This window comes from Cucumis melo, chromosome 3, assembly GCF_025177605.1.
Source record: "Cucumis melo cultivar AY chromosome 3, USDA_Cmelo_AY_1.0, whole genome shotgun sequence".
In the NCBI taxonomy this organism is placed as follows: Eukaryota; Viridiplantae; Streptophyta; class Magnoliopsida; order Cucurbitales; family Cucurbitaceae; genus Cucumis; species Cucumis melo.
The window spans coordinates 2,207,923-2,230,383 of NC_066859.1; the positions used below are offsets into that span (position 1 = coordinate 2,207,923).

General features: G+C 34.4%; 3 protein-coding genes across 7 annotated transcripts; 1 reads left to right on the forward strand and 2 right to left on the reverse strand.

Moving 5' to 3' along the window:
* Window positions 1–5,848: 5,848 nt before the first annotated feature.
* Window positions 5,849–8,882, forward strand: LOC103485510 (peptidyl-prolyl cis-trans isomerase FKBP20-1). Of its 4 annotated transcripts, none has more exons than XM_008443154.3 (7): window positions 5,852–6,014; window positions 6,586–6,662; window positions 7,146–7,275; window positions 7,727–7,860; window positions 7,939–8,018; window positions 8,319–8,411; window positions 8,493–8,882. In XM_008443154.3, the coding sequence occupies exons 3-7, from the start codon at window positions 7,167–7,169 to the stop codon at window positions 8,638–8,640; spliced, it is 564 nt and encodes a 187-aa protein (XP_008441376.1). In that variant the 5' UTR covers window positions 5,852–6,014; window positions 6,586–6,662; window positions 7,146–7,166; the 3' UTR covers window positions 8,641–8,882. The 4 variants fall into 4 exon arrangements, with proteins under 4 accessions (XP_008441378.1, XP_008441376.1, XP_008441379.1 ...); XM_008443155.3 differs by lacking the exon at window positions 5,852–6,014 and adding an exon at window positions 6,058–6,155; XM_008443156.3 differs by lacking the exon at window positions 6,586–6,662 and having other exon boundaries at window positions 5,849–6,014.
* A 62-nt stretch (window positions 8,883–8,944) lies between these two features.
* On the reverse strand, window positions 8,945–12,939 carry LOC103485511 (E3 ubiquitin-protein ligase SDIR1). 2 transcript variants are annotated; one of them, XM_008443158.3, is made up of 9 exons: window positions 12,632–12,939; window positions 11,471–11,597; window positions 11,303–11,357; window positions 11,158–11,210; window positions 10,826–11,054; window positions 10,105–10,219; window positions 9,901–9,946; window positions 9,539–9,664; window positions 8,945–9,285 (listed from the first exon to the last, which is right to left on the reverse strand). In XM_008443158.3, the coding sequence occupies exons 2-9, from the start codon at window positions 11,549–11,551 to the stop codon at window positions 9,163–9,165; spliced, it is 828 nt and encodes a 275-aa protein (XP_008441380.1). In that variant the 5' UTR covers window positions 11,552–11,597; window positions 12,632–12,939; the 3' UTR covers window positions 8,945–9,162. The 2 variants fall into 2 exon arrangements, with proteins under 2 accessions (XP_008441380.1, XP_050937893.1); XM_051081936.1 differs by having other exon boundaries at window positions 12,119–12,927.
* A 1,936-nt stretch (window positions 12,940–14,875) lies between these two features.
* Window positions 14,876–16,909, reverse strand: LOC103485512 (aspartic proteinase PCS1). The gene has a single exon (XM_008443159.3). The coding sequence runs from the start codon at window positions 16,575–16,577 to the stop codon at window positions 15,294–15,296; it is 1,284 nt and encodes a 427-aa protein (XP_008441381.1). The 5' UTR covers window positions 16,578–16,909; the 3' UTR covers window positions 14,876–15,293.
* Between the last annotated feature and the right edge of the window lie 5,552 nt (window positions 16,910–22,461).

The following is a 22,461-nucleotide window of genomic DNA, read 5'->3' on the forward strand; positions in this document are numbered from 1 at the left end:
AAATTAAAACCTAAGCAAAGCATTAAAACAATATGTTTCACAATAAATCAAAATTAGTTCTCTATTACAATTTCTTTAAAAAAACAAGATTATGAGCAAAACAGGTCATTCTAAAAATCTCCATCATAAACACTTAAATTTCGACGCGTTGGGAAGTTGTTAAGAGTAGAGATTGCAGTCTTTGACAAAGACTATGGTAGTATTATCTTAAGTGATCAATAATTTGTACACAAGAGAGTCTAATTGATGTGAGTGCCTAAATTAGATATGCACATTGGGTTTTGAAAGATTATGAATATACTTTGTATTGTCTTACTTATATTTTTCATTGATAAAGGTAAACATTTATACAAATTACAAATGAGTGAATATGGTAAAATTATAATAGAATCAATTTACAATAAATGCCTAAATAATGGGAGAGAATTGTGGATCTTGAAATATTTCATAATATCTTCCCTTAAACGGATGACTCAGGTTGAGTTAATAGTATGTCTCGAAGGTGAAGGAATGTAGGAGATAGCTGAAGTGGCTTTATGAGAATATCTGCAAGTTGATTGTTGGAAGAGATGTAACGAATGGAGATGTCTTTGCAAAGAACTTTTTCCCAAATAAAGTGATAATCAATTTCAATATGTTTGGTGCAAGCATGAAAAATTGGATTATGAGCCAGAGGTATAGCGAAAACATTATCACACCATAATGTTGGTGAGGTCTTAAGAGGAACATGGAGATCACATAGAAACTGTCGCATCTAGTAAAGATCGGCAATAGTAGTGGCAAGTGAACGATATTCTACTTCTGTGGAGGAACGGAAGACTGTATATTGCTTTTTAGAAGACCAAGAGATTGGATTAGAATCGAGGAAGGTGATGAAGTCGGAGGTGGAACGTCGATCAAATGTATCACCTGCCCAATCAGAATCACAAAAGGTTTGTAGAGAGAACGAACCTTTGCGAAAGTTTATTCCAAGGGTTGGAGTGCACAGAGATATTTGAGGATGCGTTTGACGGCTGAAAAGTGAATGACAGTTGGCTTATGCATGAATTGACTAACATAATTTACGTATAATGCAATATCAGGACGAGTGAAGGTAAGATATTGTAAGGAACCAACTAGTCTACAATAGAGTGATGGATCATTAAATGGTGGTGCAGTTGTATAAAGATCAAGAGAAGTAGACATCGATGTGGTACAAAATTTGACAAAGGTCATTCCCGATGTGTAAAGGAGATCATTGAGATATTTGGCCTGGTTAACAAATACGCCATCAATGGAGGATTGGATTTCGAAATCAAGAAAGTACTTTAAAGGACCAGTTATATATTTTGAATTCCAAGGCTAATTGGTTTTTTAGAAGAGAAATGTATGAATAGTCAGGTCCAGTGACAATGATGTCATCTACATACAAAAGTAAGTAAGTGAGAGAAGATCCGACTGATCGAATGAATAATGAGGGATCAGCAGTAGACACAACAAAACCCAAAGTAAATAAATAAGATGTAAAGGGTTCAAACCAAGCGCAGGGGACCTGTTTGAGACCATAAAGACTCTTGTGTAGGAGACAAACGTGATTTAGACATGTTTTGTCTTGGAAGCCAGTAGGTTGAGACATGTACGGTGTTTCCTGAAGAATACCATGAAGCAAGGCATTTTTGACATCTAACTAGGTTAAGGACCAATTGTATTAAGTAGCAAGAGCAAGAATGATGCATATGGTAGGTTTCTTAAGAACAAGACTAAATGTTTCATCAAAATCAAAATCTTGTACCTGATGACAACCTTTAGCAACTAGTCACGCCTTGTGACGAGCAATAGAGCCATCAAGATTATATTTTATCCGAAAAACCCATTTACAACCAACAACATTCATAGATGGAAGTTGAGGTACTAGGGATCAGGTACCTTATGCTTGAGGAGCATTGAATTCCTCATGTATCGTAATTCGCCATTCAGGATATTTGGAGGCTTTTGTGTATGATGTGGGAGTTGGAAGAGCAGTTGTAATGTGAAAGGCCTTTGACTTAAAAATACCTTATTTTCCTCGAGTTTGCATAACATGAGTATTTCGGGGAGGAGGTGGATCAGGTAAGTTAGTTGTGGCAACATTTATCTCATTTCCTATATCGACTATAGATGAAACATTCAAAGACTAACAAGTGGCATTAGTATCCATAAAAGATGAGCAAGTAATGTTAACAGTGGAAAGGTGAATAGGTGGGGATTGAATAGGAACAAAATTTAAGGGTGTATGATGCGTATGATATGAAATCTTTAGTAAGGTGAGTAGTATACTTAGATCAGAGATGGAGAAGAGGTGGTGGAATTTTCATAGGGAAAGATTCTTTCCTGAAAGATAACATGTCGTGAAACTATGATTTGTTTGGTTAATGGGTTGTAACAAATATAGTCTTTGAAATTATGAGTCACCTAAAAATACATGTTAGGAGGTTTTTGTTTGTGTTTGGTGTAAGACTTGAGAAGGGGGTAACATGCACATCGAAAAACTTTTAAATGATGCAAATCAGAAATATAACCAAAAAGCATTTCAAATGGTGACAACATTTCAAGTGAGGAAGAGTGCATTCAATTAATAAGAAAAACTGCAGTGGAGAAGGCGTAAGGCCAAAATTCAAGAGGAATAGAGGAATGGAAAATTAGAGAAATTGCAGTTTCAACTATGTGACAATATTTACGTTCGGCGATACCATTTTGTTCAGGAGTATAAGGATATGATTTTTGGTGAAAAGTACCTTTGGAATCAAAAAAGGATTGTAAAGTGGTGTTGCAAAATTCACCACCATTTGATCAATTGTTTTTTATATAATTTTTTAGATATTTGATTTCAATAAGAGGAACAAATTTTTGAACAATAGATGGAACATTAGATTTGTAAGCAATAGGAAAAAGCCAAGTAAATTTGCTAAAATTGTCAATAAAGCTAACATAATATCGATTTCCATTAGAAGAAATTATTGGAGAGGATCCCCATAAATCGCTGTGAACAAATTCAAGTGGTGTAAGATAAGTGATAAAGACATAGGAAAATATAATTTTGTCATTTTTTTCTTTTAAACAACTGATGCAATTGCAAGTAGAAATAGAAGAAGACATAGATAGACTAATGCAAGATAAAATAGAATTAAGAATTTTGGGAGTAGGATGACTAAGACAAAAATGCCATAATGATGAATCCTCCTATTTTGCATGAAAATTAAAAGATTTGGAATGCATAGTAGATGAGGATAAAGTAGAAGTACTGGGAATAGGATAGAGACCATTGATGCTTTCACCGGTATAGAGAGTTCGACTAGTGACTTTAAATATTGAGGAACCAATCAGTATAAAAAATAAAGATACAATTATTGTCAAGACAAAATTTATGAATAGATAATAGATTTGTAGCAAGTTGAGGAGCATGGAGTATTTTGAAAAGATTAAAGGTATGAGAGGGAGTTGAGAGTTTACCAATGTCGGTATTTTCAATATTTAAAGGTTGACAATTTTCCATTGTGACAGTTTTCTCATCATTATAATTATTGGATAGGTTGAGATTTGCCAACTCATTTGTCATGTGAACGTTGCATCTACTGTCACATAACCAAGATTTGTTAGTATTTTCACCAGAGATTTGAGAATTCATAGAGTTTATCACCATTGCTGCTAATTGGGAGGGTGGGTGTCAGCCTTGATATGAGAAATTCATGCGATTATAGTAATCGAGAACCCATATCCTTGTTTTTGACATATTTGACAAAAAAATACGGCCATTAGATCCATAATTTGTTTTAGGCCCATTTGGACCCATGTGAAGGAGAAGACCCAATATGCCATGCTGATTGGGATGGAATGGGCTGAAGTGGGATGGTGGGCGAAATGGGTCATGGTTGCTATAATTGAGTCAAAGTTGATTAGGCTGTATACCAAAGTTATTACTACTTTCTAAGCCACGCGATCCTGAAGCAAAATTTGTCCTACGATTAGAAGAATTTGGGGAAGAATTAGGGGAAGAATTAAAATTAGGGTTACCAGTAGAGTGGAAACGACGTCTTTGTCCGCGGCTGCCGTGATGTTGAGGTGGGTGAAATGCCACCATGGCTATGGGGATGGCTTTAATGGTTGAAGTTTTGGCCATAGTTGTTTCTTCTGAAATGAAAAGGGTGTGAAGTTCTTCAAGGGAGATATTGTCGCTGCGAGTTCAAATAGAGGTATGAAATGCGCTGAAGGCAGCGGAAAGGCCATTGAGAGTGTGAACGAGGATTTCTTCATCTTCAAGAGAGACGAAGGCGATAGCAAGCTTATCGACAAGGGCTTTAATGCGAGAGGTGTATTGATCAATGCTTTTGGAAGGGGTTTTCTTTATGGTATAGATGGCTAACCTTAAATCAAGAATGTTGGATCGGGTATTGAACGAGTAACGTTTCTCTAGAGAAAGCCACAATGCTTTGCAAGAGATTGAGCCGATAACGTGGGCAAGGGCAGAGGATGATAGAGTGGCGTTTATTAAGGTAAAGAGAGCTTAGTAGCGAGATAGCCATTGAAGATACTCGAGATTGATTTCGGAGTTGGTTCCAGAAGTTGAAGAAGGTAAATATTTTGGAGTACAAGGAAGAGTATCATCAATGTGGCCAAAGAGAGAATAGGCTTTGAGGATGGAGGAAACTTGATATTTCCAGAGAACGTATTTTGTAGAATCCAGTCGAATGGGTACGAGGTTGCAGATGTTGGATAACAAAAATAGAGTAGAGGTAGGAATATATGGGTTTGATGAGGATTCGAGAATGGGATTGGAGGTTTCGAGAAGGTCAGATTGGGAGTTAGAGGCGGCCATTGAAGAAATATGTGTGAGGTATGCAAATTATTTTGAGGAATGCTCTGATACCATGAAAGATTCTGAATATATTTTGTATTTCCTTACTTATATTTTCATTGATAAAGGTAAACATTTATACAAATTACAAATGAGTGAATATGACAAAATTACAATAGAATCAATTTACAATAAATGCCTAAATAATGGGAGAGCATTGTGGATCTTGAAATATCTTCTAATAGGTTTCACTCTAATAAAAATTGTAAGCCCATTAAGTAAGGAGTTGACGACACTAGACCGTTTGCTTGTGTAAACATTCTTCACCATTCACACCCGTAGTTAACTGTTGTCTTTGGGGCTTTAACAAGTTACTCACAAAAATAAACACATTGATATCATCTTTCACAAATAGTCAAACAATTGGAGGGTGGTTGGAAAATCTAGAACTTGATTAAAATGGTTAGGGTTTTGTGAACCAAATACCAAAAATGAATTGGAAAGTCATCAAAATGACTTTATTAGGCGGAGTTCTTATGTATGAACCATAAAAAACGAAAACCCTAAAAATTGAAAATTACGAATCTAATAGTTGAACTTCCAATATCAAACTTCAAAACTACTCAAAGTCAATTAATGTCAATTCAAAAGAAGAATTGGAATTGAATTACCTTATCAGTGAAGACCAAGATATAAGGAGAATTGACTCTTGCTCCATGTTCAAACACTAGACAAGAAAGATGATTATACTTACTTGAATATTCTTGCATGAAACCCGGATTCAAGAATTGCAAAAAGATGATTTTTTTTTTTAAAAATTAATACTTAATTTTTTTTTAAGAATTAAAGATTTAATTAAAACCCTTAAAAGAAATTTTTCAAAGACATTTTTTTTTATCATTTAGAAAAAAACAAATTTTTCGTATTAAAGAAATAACCTACATATTCTAAAAGCTTTATGTACTATAAACATTTATTTTGTTATTAAATTTGTTTCAATGTACTTAAACTGCGTCGTATTAAAGCAAAATGTTACACGTACGTTCACACGTGCGGTGTGACATTGGGGTTAAACCATAGACATCGCAATTCTTCCAAACGAGCGCTCAATCCCGCCGCTTATGGCCAACAGCCGCGACGATCCGACCCGCACCCGATATTTCGTCTCAGAATCGGCCCGATTTTTCCCCATTCCCCCTTCTGGGTTCGTGATTTTCCAACTTTTCTTCACTCTAAACTAACTCCATCTTTTCAATCTGGGTTTCTGGGTAGTTGCAAGTTTTCATTTATATAAGTAGTAAGATTATCGAAATGAATGGAGTGGAGTATAGAGCTTTGAAGTTTGGTAAAGGGAAAATTTTCTCTATTTCTTCAAGTTGTTTCTTTTCTTGGTCTTGCATCTTTCTGTGTACTATTATCTTGCTTTTGCATCTGTTACTTGATGCAGGTTGTTTTGCATTTATGTTTATCAAATTACTGTTTGTTCCCCTTCTTTTGATGTTAGGGTTCGATTTTATGAATTATGCTCTCATTTCAATTGTATAATATCAAATTTCCCTCGTTTTGTTTTTGTGAAGTACAGCTTCTGGTTCTGGCACATTGGTTTTCTTTTTCTTTTTTGGTTCTTTTGTTTTTGGTTTTTTTTTTAAAGAATAAGAATTAGGAAAAGTATTTGATTTCTTTCCTTTCTTTCTTGATTTTGGGGCTCTATTATGTGGACTCATTTGGTTTCTTTTCTGTTGGAGACTGATCTTTTTTCACAATTTCAACTGTAGATAAGAAAAAGAAGAAACTCATAGGTGGAAGTAATTCTTGGATCTCAATTTTCAAAAGTAAAGAACCAAAAACTGAGGTACGTTTAAGAACCATTTTGTTTTTGGTTTTGTGCTTTTGAAAATTATTTTCGTTTCCATACGGTTTTTTGGTATATGTTTCCCCCCTTCCTTGAACACGCATTTGAATTTTAAGCAAAATTTCAATTACAAAGTCTAAGTTTTCAAATTTTACTTTTTATTCGTCTTTAAAATTTGACTGGGTTTTTTATTACATGATTTTAAAAGTAGGTAATAAATCAAGAAAGCTAGAGGCAGAGAAGTAATGATTATAAGCTTTGGTTATCAAATAAAGCTTAAGCTTTTGGGTGTCCGTTGTGCGGTTAATATTTAAACAGTTTAGAGTATCAAACACTGAACTTTGTTTGTGGTATGGTTTGGACTGCTTTCCTTGATTGTGTTTGATCTAATAAACTTGAAATGGTTGAAAACAAATGGAGTCTTGCTGTCTTGCTTGAAACGTTGTCTAGTTCTGATAAACTTTGTTTATTTATTTGATCCAGTATATTCACACTTGGTGAGCAATGGGCGATACGATAGACTTAACAGGGAATGGAGGTGTTCTGAAGACGATTGTAAAGCATGCCAAAGCCGACGCTGATGGTCCAACCGATGACCTTCCTCTTGTTGATGGTACTATTTCATTGACATAACATTTACCAACTCTGAGACTGATAGTGTATATCAATAAAATTCAAGAGGAAGACTTGAATAAGTTACCTTTGAGCTTTGGTCTCGAAGTGTGTTTCTGCATGTCTTGCGTGTTTCTGCCTGTCTTGCGAGTAGTCAATGGATAGATAGAAGCTTCCCTCTTTGTCATTTAATTTGAGGTTCTTCCTGTGGGGATATAAGTTATAATTATCTGATTGTTTAATTATGCTTTCGTTCACACTACTACTTTTTGGTTGATTTGTGATTGACGTATTCTTGAGTTCAGATATAGAACAGGTTACCCTGCCTCTCAGTCTTTTTACCAATCTCCATTCATCCCGTTCTGTCCTCTTCACACTTGTTCTGATCCTTTTCTATAAGTTCTTTAAACTTCTTGTTCCTCTTAACTCTTGTCATATGTTGAATCGAGCAGTACATTATGAAGGAACTCTAGCAGAATCTGGCGTAGTATTTGATTCAACTCGCGAAGACAATACTGTTTTCTCTTTTGAGCTTGGAAAAGGATCCGTGATCCAGGCATGGGAAATTGCCGTCAAGACAATGAAGGTAAAAAGAAACTTGCTTTCCAAAGCATTTTAGGCTGTTTTGTTTTCTCATGACTACTGTTCTGTATCGTTCCAATAGGTCGGAGAGGTTGCAAAAATCACATGCAAGCCAGAATATGCTTATGGAGTTGCTGGTTCTCCACCGGACATCCCACCAGAGTAATGTCCTTACTCTTTTTTCTCCTACTTATTATTATAAACGAGACACGGGAGTTGGTAGTGGCTTTATGATAATGTCTTGAATTCATTTCAAGGATACTAATGGTTACTGTATTTAAAATAGTATTCTGCTTTGGCTTGGACTGGACCTTATTTCTCTAGGACATTTTCCTCATGAAGTATGTTGGACATTGCAATTGCCATGGATTCCTTTATTCAAATGGCTTTTTGTAGATTGTATATGTGCTTCTCAATTTTTAGGTGATAAATTCATAACCCACTGTGTCACTCTCGTTGCAGAGCAACTCTTATCTTTGAGGTGGAATTAGTGGCCTGCAAGCCCCGGAAAGGTTCAAGTCTAGGCAGCGTTTCTGAGGAAAGGGCTAGGCTGGAGTAAGTAATCCAGTTCTTCAACGATCCACTCTTTTCAAAAATTTATTTACAATTTTTTTTTTTTTGACATTATTGAATCAGAGAGTTGAAAAGGCAAAGGGAGGCTACTGCTGCATTGAAAGAAGAGGAGAAGAAAAAGAGAGATGAAGCCAAAGCAGCGGCAGCTGCTCGGATGCAAGCCAAGTTAGAGTCCAAAAAGGGCGGAAAGGGGAAGAGCAAAGCAAAATAATTTCATGTTACAGTGTTAAAAGATCAGTTAAACAAAATAAATGAGATAGAAACTTTGGAGTCATGGATTTGTAATACATTTGAATTTGCTAAATACATTTGAATTTGCTGTAGCAAATAGGATGATACAGTGAAATTGAGTCACGTTGCTTAGTATTTTCATTGTATTCTGGATATTAACTAAGCATTTTGCTTGTAATTTCACCGATTAGCTGAGAATAAAAAGACCCTTTTTTACCGCCAGATGATTTTCTTTTTGGTATTTAGCTATAGAGGGTTGGAATAATACATTGAAGACAGTGAAAGAACAAAATTCTCCTCACTCACAATGGTCAGAGACTATATCACAAACGATCAACTTCAAGAATACAATTAATGGCTCGTCAGAAGTTCAAAGATATACAAAACGGCAACTCCAATTTCTGTAATCCCTACCCTAAACCTAATTACACCATGTCTGCCCATATCCTTTGCTTTTAATAAGGCATCAAGCATTGTTTGATAACTTGCTGTGCATCCAGGACTAAACCATATAAGCATCGGTTTCGCCTTGCCCCTGTTCTGACCATCCGGATACTGCTCTGAATTTACAGACAGGGCACGTTCCCTGCTGTCGCAGCCACGGATCTATGCAGTTGGCATGGAACTACAAGATTGAATTCAAATTAAAAGAACTCTTGGAATACCAGCAGTTAGAAGATGTATCAAAATTTGAAGGAAAAGGGAATGCAACTGTAGGACAGAGGCCCCCAAAGAAGACAAAAAGAAAAAGAAGACGAACAAAGCGAAAACACTATATGTAATAATAACAAGAAACCAAATTCCTAAATTCTCAACATGAAAAAATAGTAACCATTTGTTTGGAAGGAAAGGAGACTGCCATAGAGATGGAGATTAACCTGATGTAAACATGGCAAACTACGTATGAGTTCACCAACATTTACTTGCTCCAAGCAAACACTGCATGTGAGTTCATCCTCAGAGGTCTTGGTACTGCCAACTGCATTAACTGAATCTTGTCTCTTCTGCAATCAAAATTAAAAATCAGTATGTACTCAGAAAATTGATAACTAATGAGAAGAGTGTGTGGTATACAAATAATAAGGCTAAAAAACAGGAAAATTTTGGCCTTCTGTCTCTTTCAAGAACTATATTTCCTTCTAAAACGAGCAATTATTGTATTTTAAATTTTGTATACACCATTTAAGGCAAAAAAAGAATCAAACATGTAAGGGAAAAAAAGTAAAACCTAATTAGGTACCTCATTAGATTCTGAAGATGAAGCCTGCTGATTCACAGAGGAGTCGCTGCAGATAATTTAATGAAAAATGAAAACTCAATTTTAGTTTTTGGTGACAAGCTGGAGACATATTTCATCGTTGAAAAGTCTCAGCAAAGAGTATGTATTCTTAAAATAAAACATCAGAAGTCATTCTGGAATGTAGACTAATATGACATTGATTACCTTTGAGGACCAGAAACCTTGTATTTATGAACGGGAAGAGCATTTATTTGTTCCTCACTCATTGAAGGTGTTGTCGGAGCATTGTCAGAATCCAAAGCTCTCAAAGTTTCATAATCTGAAGATTAATGATATGTTTAACATAGCATATCAACAATACATATAGATATGAAATTTAAAAGAGATGATGACGGGGTTTAAAAAAAGTTAGAAATCAGAAAAAGAAACCCAACAAATTTGAAGTTTCATGAAGTACTGTCCTTCCCAACCATACTATCAGAAGCAAGTTCAGGACACTTTCTTTTCAACACTTGACGACGAGTTCAGCAAGTTTTAAAGTTTCATAAAAATCACTGCTTCTATCCTATTTGACTTCATGCATTTACTGAAAGCTTATCATGTCAAGCCGTGCCAAAGAAGTCTGATCAACAAAAGAAAAATTGCCCGAAGAAGTGAATTTCTTGCTTTTTCAGAAACCCACATCAAAATGATTAATTTCAGAATCTTGTCAAAGAAATCCGATTGATAAAGTTTCCCCAAATTTTACCACGATGTGGATATTTACCCCCACATATGCACACAAACACACACAAGAGAGTTTGTGCCACTGAAAAATGTTGCTGAAAAATAGGTGAAAGCAATACACTGAGAATGTAAAAGAATTGTGGCCATGTTTGACAAAATTTGAAGCTACGAACTTGCCATTATTAAATTTGAACCATACCTAGATCGTCGAATTCCCGATCTAGCAGAGCAAGTTGAAGCCTTAACCCTTGTAAACGCCCTCTAGTTGCAAGTGCTATTGATGGTGGCATATGTAACCTTAATTCAGTGTGACCAAGAAGACCACTGGCTGCCATAGCTCTCGCTTGGGCTTGAGCCTGAAGTTGCTGACAAGTTGCGTACATCCTTAATGTTGTAGCCATCAAAAAGACACCAAGCACAAGCCAGAGCTAAATATGCATGTTCAAAGCAAGAAAATGTAAAGATTCATATCAAGGGTGAGAGAGTAAGATCAATATACTACTTATTCACAATGTGGAATATGAAACATACCAGAAAGTTTGGTGACATCTGGTGAGAGTTTAATATCATGAATAGCAAAAGGACTGCAACAAAAGTCAGGGATTTAAAAAAAAGTGCAATAAATCAATATTATCACAGGAAACAGATATCAGCCTGCACATAGGTGAAATAGTACCCGTGACAAGAAAGGCAAGTGAGTTTGAGTTAACAGGACGTGCTGCATGAACCCGCTGAGCAAAAAAAAAAGAAGTAATAAATAAAATTAGAATCATAACCAGAGCAATATCTGGAAATTTCCAAGCATTGGTATTAACAGGTCAATAATACAAAATATTGAGCATACCATTGCACGCCTTTCAGGTATAAATCCAGACAGACCATTTTCAATGTCTGGAACTCTCGTTCCACGGAAGACAAAACTCATGTCCGCAATAGTTGCAACAGCTAGTTGATTTCAGAGTAATGTGAACCTACAGAATGAAAGTCTTATGAATTTATAGCAATAATCTGCAGAACTCGTAGAGAAAGAGGCTCCATTATCTTAATGGACAAACAACCCACATATCCTTACTACAATAACACATCATTCATCATTCTCAGCCCCGATGGATTATTCAATGAACAAGTAACATAAGAAGTGAAGTTTGAAGAATCAAAGACTCATAATAGCCTAAACTTTGACGTTCCTTTAACCATATAAATGTGTAGATGTAATGTCCATGGCTACAATAGACCACCTATATAACAAAAATATAATCATAAATAATTTCAAAGATTTTGAAGTTCTTGTAAGTATTGACATGTTCATACATGGTACATCCATCACATGTGTAATTCAACAAGAAGAGCATGGAATTCCCAATTAATCATTCCTTAGTTGTCAAAATCAATGCCTAAGCCTCATTCATGAGCTAATCATCTGCGTCATACAGATTAGATAACTCAAATTCATTGATTCCTTAAGACAACATAAAAAACAATATATCTAAACCTGAAAACCCTCAAGGAAAGGAACAGCATTGTCTGAAAAGTGAAAAGCTATCCAGAAGTACACAAGACATTTCCCCCGCATTTGGGCATCCAAAGAAACCAAAGGACTGTAAGATGAATGCACTCAAACTCCAAGTGCATACAGACACCCAATATCTAAAAGATCGAGGTCTCCACTAAAATGCAAATTGTCAACTTCGAAATCAGAACTACTGGGTACCAGATCAGCTTCGAATTATTTTCATCTAAATCCCCAATTTTCGACATTCACAGCCAAGTCCCACCGATAATCAAATGTAGCGAAAATATCAATCGATGAACAGATTCAGACAACACAACAATTCTACAGCCGTATAACTATAAGCTCCGATGACAGTTAAACAAGTGAAAAAACAATCAGACAGAATTAAAGAACCCCAGAAACCGAATACGAAGAAACAGTAGGTATAAGAGAACAGGGATCAGCAAATAATCTAACAAGAATGATCATTGTTAAGGGAAATCGGAGACTTACGGAACAAAATCGAGTAAATGGGGTTAACTGTGTAGGTCCAAAAACGACAAGGTTTGCTTTGAATCGAAAAGTTCCGATGATGGGGTCTCTTAAAATTATGTGAAGAACGAAAAAAAAAAAAAAAAAAAAAAAAACACTCGGCTTGGGTGTGGCGACGGAGAAGATGAGGGAGCGAGTCGAGTGAGGGAGGTGACTCGGACGCGTTGAGTTGCTTTAAGACCCGTCTTTGGCTTGGCTTCCAACTATGGCAGGCTTTTGGTAAAAGGAAGGAGTTGAATGATCAAAAACGACGTAGTATTCCGTTGGTTTGGTCAAATTCTAACGCCTCCTGTTTTTTCCTTTGCTAATAATCTCTACACATTTCTAAAGCGTTACCCATCCATCAATGCCTCATATCATTTATACCTAACTATAATTTTCTCAATTTAATCATTCATCTTTATAAAGTTTTCATTTTTAAGAATTATTGAAAAAAATATGTCCTATAATTCCACACATTTGACATTTTTATTTAAGCTTCAAATTGAAAGGTGAAAATTCAACCATCCACTATTAAATAGTAATGAGTTTCTTATCTATTGAATCAAGTTAAGATTTTGCATCATTAGACATATTGATAAAGGTTATTTAGCTTAATTTAGTAAAAACGATTTTTTTTAAAATAAAAAAGTTGACAAACTACTTACAAACAAAACTATTAAAAGACAAAATTAATTACACTTGATTTTTTCTATTTTTACAATTCCCTTAATATAAAATAAGCTTTAACATTTGTGTACATTAATTTAATAAAAAGTAGAATTAATAACTTACTAAACATAAAAATTATATAGATTGAATAGATAAATTGTAGAAAGCAAGGTGAAGTTAATTATGATTGGGTTAAACTTATTTTAGCTACAAATAGTTAATTATTAGTTAGTTGCGGCTATCACCACAAATTAACTTTTTAAAATAGAAAAAGAGATGGTGATTGTTAGGGGTGGTTTGAATGTTTTGTTTGTTCATCCAGACTCACAACTTGGTGAGACTTAAAAGAAAAAATAAACTTATTAAATGGGAGTAAATATAAATAGTGAGGTTGATTGGAAGACATAAATCCTTGTTTGTGGCTTCTTGTTTGTTGGGCATAAAACCCAATAAAGTACAAAGAATTCCCTCAATTATAGGGTCCCATGAAAGACACCCAACACAAATATATTACAATCATCCATTTTTCAAATTTCTTTTCAAACATACAAACACATATATATTTTTTTAATTCACACTCAATTAAATTAATTCCCACTTTTCTATGTTTTCGTTTCCCAAAATATATCTTTCTTTGAAACAACTCTTCTAATAACTATATTAAAAAAAAAAAAAAAAACCTTTGTTTCTTTAGTCACTAAGAATGTCATGTATGTAGTACATTGTATAAAATTAAGTTAATTAAGTTTTTATGAGAGAAGTGATTTGGTGAGAATTCTTAAATTTTAATAAGTTTAAATCAACTTAATAATGAGAAGAATAACACGTCTATTTTACAAAGAGTATGACAATTTTTTTTTTCTTTTTGGTAACATATTTTATGAAGATGGTGTTTTTTAGATTCACTAATCTTGATTGGAAATGAATTTTAAGATACCCATTTGGGTTTTATGAAATGGGTTACCATTTAAGCTTGCAGAGAAAGACAAATGTGATAACAAGAATTTTTTTTTCATTTTTTTATTTGAGCATTGAGTATTGAGAAATAAGTATATAAAAATTGGTATGGAGTAATTATTGTGGGTGTATAATTTTGTCATCCAAACTTGAAGGCTTATTAAAATGACACGTGTGAATTGATTGAGTCTTATTGGTTGACAACTTTTGCATATTTTGCTTTAAAGCAAACCACACACGTGTGTGTGCTGCCTCCTTTTGATTTTCGTCTCACGTGATACTCATACTACTATTTCATCTACCAACTCCCCCCTCCTCAAACTTGGTTTCAAATTTCAACTCAAACTAATATTTTATTCTAAATATTTTTTTTCAATCAAATAATCAAATCAATTATCATGAAGCATCCTAAAATGATTGTGAATTTGTCGATTTAGAATTTTCTTAAACTAACGATGGTCGAACTCCTCTTTTATCTCATATAATTTTTTTTTATCTATTATGTTTGCCATTTAAGAAACGTAAGATACAAATTGAGCTGAGAAGGACGAAATTAAAAGATTAGAGTGACATAAAGTAGGTATAAATTGACTTACATTTAAACTGATTCTTTGCCTCAAAATTTCATTCCAACTCGTTCCAAGGGGGACAAAATGAATAGACTAAAAACGATGAGCTGGCAAAATTAGCAACTTTATCTTTACAAAAAGTCAGAACAGAACTTGTTTTTTTCCTAATTAATAATAAAAAAAATAGCCACTAAATTTAATATATACAATTCAAAAATGTACTAACTCACTGACCCAACACCAAACCCAATAAAAAGAAGAAAAAAAACATCATTAAAAAAAATTTATAGAAAAGGAAGAAAACCCTGACATGTCCACAATGTTGCTCAGAGAATCTCACAGAGCAATAAAAAAGGCCTTTCCCTGTCCGATCAATGGGCCACCCCCTCCCTTAAGGTGGGCCATGGATTGGACAGTCTTTTGTTCTTTTCAATTGGGCCTAATTTTCAAAGGCCCAATCCTAATCTTTGACCTGCCAAGTCACACCTCGTCTCTACAAATCCAACCCTTGATTTCACCAAATCAAATTCCATCCACACGTTTTGTTGATGATGATGCCCGATCACAAAAGCTTCTATTCCTAACAAATCCGAATTCCCAAACGTCAAGCAATAAACCCATTCCTTTCCCTTCATCATTCCCGGTACTTTGTACAGCAAAACCTCTCCACCCACCACCATCTCCGCCCCACGGAACATCAAACTCACCGCTGGCAACTCTGGTAGTTTCCCTCCCGCTGGTACTCTATAGCACAAGTCCATCGCTCCCTGGAAAACAAAGTTTGGATCACCCAGTGGAGCCAAAACCCCTTTTGTTTGCTCTAGAAACTCGTTTCTTAAAGCTGTGTACACTGGTCCGAGAAGAAACGTGAACTGGGTCCCTGAATCTACCATGGTTTGCCCGGCGCCGGTGTGATCTGGTGCGAAGATTGATTTCGGGAGTGGCAGGATTTTGTTTCCTACTCTGATTCCGTCGAGTTGGACTGTGTAGGCGACTCGGTCGAAATATGGTAATGGGGTTGAGATTTGAACTAAAGGTGTGTAGGTTAAATTCCCAAGCCATGAAAGATGTGAATCGCCGAAAAGAAGAACCCCAGAAGAATCACGACCCGATATGCAATAAGAGAATTTGGGTAAGCCCAATTGGGTAACAAACGAGAGTGATCCTCTGTTCATCCCCATCAATCCAGTGGTTTTCGCGTCCTCCTCTGAATTGGAACTGAAACCCGAATCCATACAGCCGAATAAAGTTCCGGGTAAAGCCGATGACCCGATTCGAAAATTGTCTGATGCGAGATTTCCCTCGAGTGAGGACGCATCGGCGTAAGAGACAATGGCGTGGCAGAGCTTTTTCGGGTCGCAGGTAACCGGGTTGGGTAAATCTCGGGTTCGGGTACGGCAAACGGGGGAAGAACAGGGGATTGGTGAGTAAGAAGAAGAAGAAAGTGGGTTAAAAACAGAGGTCAAATTTGGGGATTTCTTGCAGTGAAGCCATGAAAGTTCACTGCCTGTATCAAGAACCATGGTGACTTGTTGAGGAGGAGAACCAACAGTCAAAGAAACGGTCAAAGTGACATTATGATGAAAACTAAGCTTGTTGGAAGGCTGAGAAATCAAACCCATCTGAGTTTGAAGAGGCAAAACCATGGTGGTAGGAGTTGCAGAAAAACAGAGACTCTGTTTCATAGAGAGAGAGACGACGAGGAAGAAGAAAAAGAAGAAGAAGGACATGATTTAGCAAAAGGAATGGAATCTAAAAATCAAAAGAGAAGAGCAAGGAAAAAAGGATTTGGAATGGAATGGTATGGTATGGTATGGGATTTGTTTGTTCGTTGGATTTGGGGAATGAAATAATAAGAGAGGGAAAAACAGTGGGGATTTTGTGGGTCGTTGTTAAATAGTGCGTTTTGAATACGAAAACGTGCATTAAGGAGAAAGGCAAAAATATTGTACGATTAATATAATTTTGGTATTTAAGGCATGTAATTGAGATAATGCAATTATATTTAATTCTTCTACACGAATCACGAGGGATAAGACTCGTGTGGGTTTGAGGGCTGTTTTGATTCGATTTTTGGGTTTCGTAATAATTGTGAAAAAGGAATGCTTTGTTTCTTTTATTATTTCTTTTTTCCTATTTTAATTATATTTTTAAAATTAAGTTAATTTTCAAAATTTAAAGAAAAATGAAATGATTAAAATAAAAACATAAATATAAAAATAGAGAGAAAAAAAAAAAATAGATGCTCATCATAATTTACTTAACTAAGGAAGAAATATATGAATCTAGAAGTTAGATATTTAAATTGAATTTACACCGAAATAAACAAGTTATTGAGTATGATCTTGACATCTAATATGTAGCTAAAGATAAGATTATGACTTAAATGACATTAAATAATTTAATTATGTGTTTGAAGAAATTAATTACTTAGATGTTCAAATTTGCAATTTGCAATCTTATATCGATAACAATAAAATAAATTCTCATAAATAGCAAAAAATAAAAAAAAATATTTATAAAATATAACAATAAAAATGAAATACTTATAAAGTTTGATATTTTGATATTTCGTTATTGCAATTGTTATATTGAAAAAGATTATAATAAAATATGATTAGAAAAAAAAGGGGTATAAAATTTAGAAGTACAATTAGAGTAGAAGTAAAGAAAGAAAAGCGAACAAAAAGAGAAGGTGCATCATGAAGAGTAGTAGAGGGCAACCAAATTTGGCAAAAAGAAAAAAAAGAAAAAAAACTTTATTCCAACCATTATTTCAATTTTCCAGCATGGATGATAGAGAAAATAAATCTTAAATCTAAGAGTAAAAACATTTCATCATAAAAAGAATATAAGTTTATAACTATGGATAATCGACATGTAAAAAAAAAAAATCATAAAAATAATATTTTGATATTTCTATTGATATCAAATTTTAAAGATTGGGTATAAAGTTTTAAGATGTATACATGAAAGATGGTATTAATTTTTAGTTAATGAGTAGATATTAGATATTATTTAAACTCAATTAAACTGAATTAAGTAAAGTGATTTGAATTAAATAATTAGATACAAAGGTGTATATGATGTATTGATTAAAAGGGTGGGTTTGATTGGGAAGTTGAGGTTGATGAGTGATTGGCGGATGCAGCCTACACATATACCTCTCCTCTTAATTATTTTTTGTCCTTTTTTAAACCAATTTGTTATATAATTTTTTCAACTTCTTCTATTTCCCTTTTTCTTTTCTTTTTAGAAAATGAAAAAAAGAAGAAAAAAAAAAGTGTTAAAAGTATTTTTGCGTGGAAATTGAAAATGGGATCCAACTGTTCATTTATTTTAATTTCCATATTGGTGTTTTTCGATGACCAAACTTGTCCTTTACTATCAAACTTACAGCTGGGACACATTTTTTGCTTATTTATTCTCATCAATATATTACCTCCCCCCCTTCTTTTCTTTTCTTTTCTTTTCTTTTCTTTTCTTAATTAAGAAAATAATAAAATACTACGTTTTCATATCTCACTTTCCACTATTTTGTATAAACATTTTGTCTACTACTTAGACATTGATTTTCTTTATTAATCATTTCTCATAAATCTACTCTTAAAAGAAAAGAAAAAAGTTAAAAGTTGATCGCTAAGTTAGAAAAGTAAATGAGGCATTCTATAGTGTTCCCAAATAAGAACTGCATTTGAATTTGGGAGGTGAGGAATGTAGAAGCTACTACTTGTTGGGGAACATCAACTCCCTCATCAACTCTTTCACTCTGCTGCCCCCCTCCCCCCTCCTCTTTTATTTCCTTTTAAGTCATCATTATATCATCTAAAAAGCTAATAAAACATGAAATTTGAATATATGTTGTTTAATCACGGGCGTCCTAGATGAAAGATATTTGAGATAAACTTATCGAAAATAAAATATAAATCATGAGTATTTTTTAATAGTAAAATGAATAAAAAAATATATCAAAATTCGCGGTGTTTATGAATAGAAATGAGTAATTAAGAATAAATAAATTTTAGTTTAGAAATAAATATGGAGGGGAGGAAGATTGGGACACCGTTGAAAGGATAACAATGTTTTATCTTCCAAACTATTGAAATTGATGTATTTAAGCAATCAATTGAGATTTGGTGTTGTTAAAATATCAGAATGAGTTGGGTCAAATTTGTTTTTGTCATTTTAAACAATAAATTCAAAGCATCTATAAGATGATTGATTTTGATATATATATTCATTTATATATGTGTGAAATTAAAGAGGAAACTGAGAAAGCATCCTCCAACCAAATTCAAGAACAACAACATTTTTTCAAAACCACAATTATTAAACGGAAATTAACTTGATATAAAATTAGTTATTATTTGATTGAAATGCAATATAAATAAATAAATAAAAAAAAATAAATTTAAGGGTATATAAAAGAGAAGAAAAATGTGAAAGTGGAATGAATGGGAAAAAAAGAAGAAAAGAAGAAAAGTGGTGTGTTTGAGTTTGTGTTATGTTTTTGGTGGTGCTTTTCCAATTACAACATTACCAAATAAGTTTGTATGCCGCCTGACAAAGTTGAAACTCTTTTTTTCAATTTTAAAAAGTTCTTCTCACCTTCTAATTTTATTATTATTTCAATTTCAAAGCTATTGTCGGTTAATCTATTTTTCTTTTTCTTTTTCTTTTTCTTTTTGTCTTGTATAAAATAATATTGGATCTTTATAACCCCTTTTTATTTTACTCATCTAATTATTTTATTATTTTCAAATATTGGACAGCCTATAAATGTAACTTGTTCTTTAAATATAAATATTAGAAAAATTCTACACTTTTTTCTTTTCATTCTTTAGTATCACCTTTTTGACTTGGTTGGAAGTTTCCTTCAAAAAAAGAAAAAACAGAATTATCTAGGTGCTGCTTAATCTAGGCTATAACAGGAGAAAAATTAATTAGAGGTATTGAAAGTAAAGGTGAAAAGAGAGTGGTCTATAGTATAAGTGAAAAGTTAGTTATATTTGCATGAGAGTCTTTTGCATTAATGCATGAATACATTTATCTTAAGTTTATAATTGTTAGTATCTTTCAAATTGGCTACAAATATTTGGTTAGTTTTCTAGAATGCTGTTAAGCTACATTTTCATAATTCTCCCATCATAATGTTCCTATCTCAGAAGTTGCAAATTCTCTGTAATATTTATCTCTTTATTATTTATTTTATTATGCGATTCGATTGGGTTGGATGTTTTCTTTTTCCAGAGCTTTGTCGATTCTTTATGTAAATTGTTTTCTCGCTCTGTTGTGCTATTTGAACTCGTGTTGCATTTACTGCTAGGGTTGTTGCATATGTTTTGAATTGCTCTTCATTGTTAATTAGCCTATGAGAAGTCTTATATTTGAAGCATTCATCTGTCTACGTATGTAATTGTTGTACTTGTGGGTACACTACAAGAAAATGGAGCATTCCCGACGCCAAAAAAGACGTCGGCATAACGGACGTCGGGAAAAAGGGTATTCCCGACGCAGTTGAGACAGCGCCGGAAGAAGCGTCGGGGAAAACCTTTTTCCCAACGCATACAGCAGGCGTCGGCCACGAGACGTCGGGAAAAGGTTCAATTAATTTTAAAAAACACATTATGCTCGACGCTGTACACAGTGCGTCGGGAAAGGCGTCAGGAATAGGGGGTTTTCCCGACGCACTTTGAGGCGTCGGGAAAACCGTTTAATAAGTGTCGGGAATGACCTTTTTCCCGACGCCATTTGGGGGATTTCCCGACGCGTCGACACGGCGTCGGGAAATCCCTTTTTTATTCGAATAAGTCTGTAATTTACAGAATTGAAAGCCGAGAGGAAAAAAAGAGAGGAAGAGAGGGAAAAAGAGAGGTCGAAGCCGAGAGGAAGAAACCGTTCCGCCGCCGTCCCTCGTCGTCGTCCCTCGCCGCCGTTCCACCGCCGTCTGCCACTTTAGGTAAGTGGAAAATTAAAATTTGTTTAGTTTAAAGTTATGTTTTAGGGTTTTTTTAGGAAAATTGTTTTAGAATGTGTGTATCTTTGTACCTATTGAATACATTTTGAAATGATGTACCTATTAAATACATTTTGAAAGTAATTAAACTTTATGCACAAATGGTGAAAGTCATGTAAATTGTAAGGATTGTATAAGATTGTTTAGAGGGAGAGAGTACTTAATATGCTTTTCACTTTTGGGGTGTGTGTTGAGGGAGGGAATTGTAAGGATTGTAAGGATTGTAAGGGTGAAAGTCATGTAAATTGTAAGGATTGCCTTCCACTTTTGTGGAATGATAAAGAAAGCATCAAGATATTGAAGAAATGTAAAGAAGCAATTCCAAGTAGAGGTGAAGGAGGGAAAAGTAATAATAATAGAGATGGTGTTGGAAAAAGAGTTGGAACAAATAAAGAAATCATCAGTTGAAACTCAACTTTCTTGTGATGTGTTAATGATGACAACTTTCAGTGGTAGAGAAAGGAATGAGAAAGAATGGAACCCTCTTTTCTTATCCAATATGTATAATGTCAAATCTCTATATTGTAACAAAAGATTGTGAAACAATGAGACAACTTTTTGTTTTGTTTTGTTGTTTTTTAATACTCTTTCCCCACTCCTTTAACAATCATGTGGAATTAATATAACAATAGTTGTGGATATGTGTGTTGTTGTTAAAGAAGAAAGAGAATAACCCTTTTTTTATATATAGATATAATAAGTGACTTCACCATCATCTAATCTAAAACTATAACATGCCTTTATTCATTTGAAACTAATTTTAATCGTATAAAAATTGTACTATCCTATATATAAAACATAATGTAAAACATAATGTAACACTCAAATTGTACTAGTCATTATGTCATATCGGCGATCAAATTTTATGGAGACGGACGATATGTTCCTCCAGTTTGAGGACGATTTAGATAACATCGCGGGAGGGTCGTCATCTGTGGGCGACAATACGGGTGAGTCTAAGAATTTTTTTCATTTTAACTTACAAATATTTCATGTTCTTTTTTCTAACTTTATATGTCATTATCGATTTATTGAGCAGAGTCTTCTTCTCAACAAGCGACTCCGACTCCTAGGAGACGTGCGCAGTCTCGACTCTTAGAGTTAGAGCGCCACGTTGCAATAAATGGGTGCATTCCGATGACGATCGCCCCTGGAGCGGAGAAGCCTATTTCTCCATACGCCGTTCACTTCAGTCAGGCGATAGGCGTATGCGTGCGAAAGACATTTCCCGTCCGCTGTCTTAAGTGGGTGGACGTTGGGAGAGAATATATTGAGGTCGTCAAGGGCGATCTCCAGGTAATTAAATGCACTACACATTTATGTATGATTTCATTTGAAACATATCTAACTTTAACCAATCTAATGTGTTATGTTTGTAATGTGTAGCGATTCTTTGTGCTTGATTTCAATGATCAAGCAATGAACAGGTTTGTTGAGCATCAGATGGTCACGACCTTTAAAGAGTTTCAGGTCGACTGTCATAGACATTTCAAAAAGTACAGCGACCCGGAGGAGGCTCGTGCCAACCCACCAAACGCATTGGTTGGACGTGATGAGGATTGGCACTTCCTCTACGACCATTATATCAGACGTGCATT

Coding starts and splice junctions, on each gene's coding strand:
- LOC103485510 (XM_008443156.3), top strand. CDS start 7,167: ATGGGCGATACGATAGACTTAACAGGGAATGGAGGTGTTCTGAAGACG. Junction 7,276..7,726: donor TGACCTTCCTCTTGTTGATG/GTACTATTTCAT, acceptor TGAATCGAGCAG/TACATTATGAAGGAACTCTA. Junction 8,019..8,318: donor CCACCGGACATCCCACCAGA/GTAATGTCCTTA, acceptor CTCTCGTTGCAG/AGCAACTCTTATCTTTGAGG.
- LOC103485511 (XM_008443158.3), bottom strand. CDS start 11,551: ATGAGTTTTGTCTTCCGTGGAACGAGAGTTCCAGACATTGAAAATGGT. Junction 11,358..11,470: donor TACCTGAAAGGCGTGCAATG/GTATGCTCAATA, acceptor TTTTTTGCTCAG/CGGGTTCATGCAGCACGTCC. Junction 11,055..11,157: donor AGATGTCACCAAACTTTCTG/GTATGTTTCATA, acceptor ATGCATATTTAG/CTCTGGCTTGTGCTTGGTGT.
- LOC103485512 (XM_008443159.3), bottom strand. CDS start 16,577: ATGTCCTTCTTCTTCTTTTTCTTCTTCCTCGTCGTCTCTCTCTCTATG.